Here is a 4,848-nt window from a genome sequence, read left to right as displayed (position 1 = left end):
CCATTCTTTCCCCATTGAGGGGTCTTAGCACCCTTGTCAAAAATCAGTTGAACATAAACATACGGGATTATTTCTGGACTCCCAAGTCTATTCCTGTCATCGCCATGTCTACTTTATGCCAGTATCCCACTAAGCTGTTTACTGTTGCTTTGTGGTAAGCTTTGAAATTGCAAAGGATGAGTCCTACTTTGCTCTTCTTTTTTCAAGATTGTTTTGGCTGTTCTGGGTCCCTTGCAAACTCCATATGAATTTTTAAATGAGCTTTTCAATTTCTATGAAGAATTTAACTGGGACAGAGCACTATTTTTGCTCACATAAATTTATAAAAACAATTAGCATTCTGGGTGAGCAACTCTAGGGGAAGGAGATCCCAGAGGTGTGCAGGATAGCACATTGTCTTACTTCACTCTGCATAGCTGAGTATTCCATAACTGAATTTTGATAAAAGTTCACATTATGGTCCAGAATAATGTAGTCCTCTCCAGCGGTCCTTTTGTGTCCCAGCTGCAGTTGGTTCCATATCTTCCCCTGGGTATGGATTTAATAGTTTTCATTATGTTTCTTTTCTCTCTCCCTCATACTGTGGGTTGTAGAGGCAGAGACAGTGTTTCTGCCTCCTTCCCATGATGTGAATGGGGACTTCAAAAATACTGCTGCCATCCAGGAAGTCAGCAGACATTCAAAACACTTGATTTCAGGGCCAGGTAAGTTGCCAAGGGTCACCATTTATTAAAATTCAGTTATTCTTTAAGATGAACAAGCATTACTTATGTGCCCATAACACGATTTGTCTATATAGTGCATTTCTATGTGGATCCTAAGGAAAGCACAGCCTAGTACAAATCGATGGCCCGTCTCAGAGAGCCCACTCGGGCATCCACGGCCCCCCAGTCGTGGTAGCGCCTATAGTCCCCCGGCCGCAGCAGGTACTGCCGCCCCCGGTAGTTGGGCATCTCGTAGAGGACCCAGCAGCCCTCCAGCACGTGGAGGGAGTGGAGCTCACTGAGCCGGAAGCGGTCGTGGATGCAGGAGCAGTCTTCCGTGAGCTCGGACACCAGGCCTCCGTAGTCATCTCTCTCGTACAGCCTTATCCTGTGAGAGCTGGTCTGTTGTGACAATAAACCAAAGATGAAAAATAAGTTGTGGGCATCCTTGATGTCAGTAAAAGTGACTCAGTCATCCTGCAGCTTCATGAAGCATGGTTTTCAAACCCTCCTGTCACACATGTATCCTCTCCTCACACAGTTGGTTTAACAAATTGTTGTTGTTGTTTAGTCGCTAAGTCATGTCTGACTCTTTGCAACCCCATGGACTGAAGCCTGCCAGGCTCCTCTGTCCATGGGATTTTCCAGGCCAGAATACTGGAGTGGGTTGCCATTTCCTTCTTCAGGGAGGGTATTAAAATAAAACTTACCTGACCAGTGATCTATCTTATGGAAGAAATAAACATTGAAATAAAGTCAACAAAAGGGATTTCTTGAAAGCAAAACAAAAAACAACTATTGTAACTATATTTAGTTGAGTCTTCAGAGATGATTTAACTCCCTTTTCCATTATGACTGTGTATCCCTGAATCCTATCAAGCATGTTTTTAAGTCACTTTTGCACTCACCATTGACAACAATTCACATTTACTCTTAGTCCACATGTCTGACGTTTTGCCAAGTCACTTGTACCAGTTGAGTTTCTGGCCTCAAAGAAGTTCTTATCTTGTACCTCTTTTTGCATCTGCAAAGTTCTCCAGCCAAATTTTGGTTTCACTTCCTGAATCTGCTTTCCACGACACATAATTTGGTGATTCAGAAAGTCCAAATACAAACTACACATGATTAATAGACATTAAGCAGGACTTTGGTGAGGACTGCTGCTGCTGCTGCTGCTAAGTCACTTCAGTCGTGTCCGACTCTGTGCGACCCCATAGACGGCAGCCCACCAGGCTCCCCCATCCCTGGGATTCTCCAGGCAAGAACACTGGAGTGGGTTGCCATTTCCTTCTCCTACATCCCATGAAATCTTAATGAACGATTTTTCTGACCCTTGTAAGAAATTAGTTGATAATATCTGCTAAATACAGGGAGCCACTTGCAAGCAGACATACATTGTTCCAGTTTCTAAATCTGTATGTCATAGAAAAGGTATTGAAAATAATCGCCAATACTGCTAGAATATGTTATATCTATGTTGTTCTCCCGTAGTCGGTCAGTATTTTTATCGTTAAGAAATAATGATATACTGATAGATTTTTTTCTTTACTGAACACATGATTTTTATTTAGAAATTAGGGATCAGCTAGATGCTACCAGATTTAGTTTTAGAAGCTATATCATTGTGATTTCTTATGCCTAAAAGCAATTTACCCATTTTTAATGCTAAATGAGTTTAAATGTTTCCGTATGAGAACATAGTAAAAAGGCAATCTATTTTTTTTTTTTTTCAATGCTGGAGAGTTGGGCTTTGTTATTTCACTGTGAACACTAGTCCTGAGTTTAAACAAACTGACTTTTTATAGGAATTCATGGCCCTGGATCAGTGATGCTGTCACACCGGTCGGGTTGAAGCAACACTCACATAAGGAATAGCGCGGCAGGAGCAGATGGAGTCGCTGAGGCCCATCCACTGCTGGTAGTCGGGGTAGTCTCCGCGCCGCAGGAAGTACTGGTGGCCCTGGTAGTTGGGGCGTTCATATAGCATCCAGCAGCCGCTGTCCACGCGGACGGAGTTGCAGCGGCTGAAGTAAGGCTGCAGGTTGGGGCAGTCGCTGCTGCACTCGTAGCGGCGGCCCTGGAAGCCCCGGTCCTCGTAGAAGGTGATCTGCGTGCAGGTGGAACATAAGGTGACAGCAGGAAGTCAGCTGGGAGATACATCCCCCCTCCACACACACACACCGTCAACATGCAGCAGGCCTGGTGTGGCACCTCAGTTGGCTCACCTTCCCCATGGTTGTTGATGGCGGGTGATCAGCGTCCAGCCTGACGGGGACAAACGTGGCATCTGGTATATATAGCAGGAGGGCTGCTGCGTTGGCAAGAACAACACAAAAGGGGCCTGGGGTGGCGTGTGAGGGGATTTCCGTGTCCTCTCTCTCCCTTGTTTTTTCATTTGGGATCATGGGGCAGGGGGCTCTCATTCTCTCTGGCCTTTTCAGGTTGTCCTCACTCGTGCCAGTGAAAGGAATTGAAGTCAGCAGAGCCATTATGACCTTGGAGACAAAGGATGCACTTCTCAGCCTATGCAGGGCTCTAGAGATACATTACGTGCCCGGTGTTGTGTGCAGTTTGCCTATGGAAACTGCTGAGATGAGGTTGGTGGTTCCCCCTGGGGTGACGCGTGACAATCCTATGAGTTCCAGAAGGATTTGACGTGCTAAGGGCAACCAAAATAAAACCCTCTCACTGAAAAGCAATTACATTTCCTAACTTGTGTGCTAAGTTGCTTCAGTAGTGTCCGACTCTTAGTGGCCAGGTTCCTCTGGCCATGGGGTGCTCCAGGCAAGAACACTGGAGTGGGTTGCCATGCCCTCTTCCAGTGTATCTTCCAGACCTAGAGACTGAACCCCCGTCTCTACTGCTAACACAACCTGGGAAGCCCACATTTCCTAAATCACCTTGTCAGTATTATGTGGTTTCGATAAAAACATTTTGCATATGTTTATGTAGGGAAGAAACAATTAGTGCATGTAGAAGCCTAAGTGTCAATCATAGATATCAACGAATGGCAAGGTTATAGGTCTTAATTTTACATTTTTATTTCTCCTTTTTTTGTTTTCAGTTTCTTTAACTTTCTATTATGTACATATATATGACTTTAATGAGGTGAAAAAATAAAATCAACCTGTAAATGTTTAACTTTTAGGTGCTAGTGAAAGGCAGCAAATTTTGTCAATAGCCACATTTTGTCCTGAGTTTTAACATCTCCCTTTGGGCTTGAATGACAGAGGTCTCCTGAGACTCTCAGACGCTCCAAGAGCAGTAACATATCCGGGATCCTCTCATTCCCTTCTCCCCTCAACCCATCTTCTAGGGTTGCTTTTTGTTTTCAAAACTAGCAGCATGATTTGCCTGAGTTTCCCCTCCCTGAAGCATTACTGTTTCATAGGAAGGCCCCAGGCAACTGTTTGAGAAACTTTCTCCCTTGCTGCCAACCTATTGCTTTAGAAATACTCTTCAGATATGCAGGGGCAGAATATGACTCAATCCCCCACGCTTTGTCATCCCATACATATGCAGAAAGATGAAATCAAACATAGGTCCTGGTTCTTGACCTGTGGAGGCAATCTAAAAGGACATCCAACTATAGCTGGCAATATGTCCACAATGCCATCTGTGAAAGTCTCAGGTAGCATGTAAAGCAAAGTTGCAGATGTTAAGAGGAGAGGCATCAACAGCTACAAAGAAAAACGTTCCCTTGCATGTGGCAGAGCTAGACAACCCCCCCCCCCAAAAAAAAAAAAAAGCTGGGCAGGGACTTGTGAAATTCAACAGTATACACAAGGACCAGTGGACAGACCTAATGCATCAGGTCTACTGGTCAACCTTAGTTACAGCCGTAATTGAACCAGTGTGGAAAAGGCTGCCTTGGTCTTTCCAGCCACAATGCCACATTGAAATACACCACCACTTTTAACAAAAGTCAACAAACCACATGCCAGTTTTGGCACATGTTAAATAAAACTGTTCTGTGTTAACAAAACCTTAAGATGGTATAACTTACACTCAGGTTCATTTGGTCAAATTGCTACTACATGTATTTATAAACTCAATTTATAATCGGCATTTTGAAAAGGTGTTGAAAGACTAGAACCTTTTTTTTTTCTAGTAGTCCTTGTGTTCTATTGAAAGAAAGCCTGTA

At 44.0% G+C, this 4,848-nt stretch overlaps 1 protein-coding gene across 1 annotated transcript; it reads right to left on the bottom strand.

Annotated features, from left to right (window-relative positions):
• Positions 1-705: 705 nt before the first annotated feature.
• On the bottom strand, positions 706-2,938 carry LOC122426556 (gamma-crystallin A). The gene is made up of 3 exons (XM_043445559.1): positions 2,930-2,938; positions 2,569-2,811; positions 706-1,106 (listed from the first exon to the last, which is right to left on the bottom strand). The coding sequence occupies exons 1-3, from the start codon at positions 2,936-2,938 to the stop codon at positions 834-836; spliced, it is 525 nt and encodes a 174-aa protein (XP_043301494.1). The 3' UTR covers positions 706-833.
• Between the last annotated feature and the right edge of the window lie 1,910 nt (positions 2,939-4,848).

Source organism: Cervus canadensis, chromosome 24 (assembly GCF_019320065.1).
Source record: "Cervus canadensis isolate Bull #8, Minnesota chromosome 24, ASM1932006v1, whole genome shotgun sequence".
NCBI lineage: Eukaryota > Metazoa > Chordata > Mammalia > Artiodactyla > Cervidae > Cervus > Cervus canadensis.
Note: the sequence above shows the minus strand (reverse complement) of the source record. Positions and strands in the feature narration are given on the sequence as shown.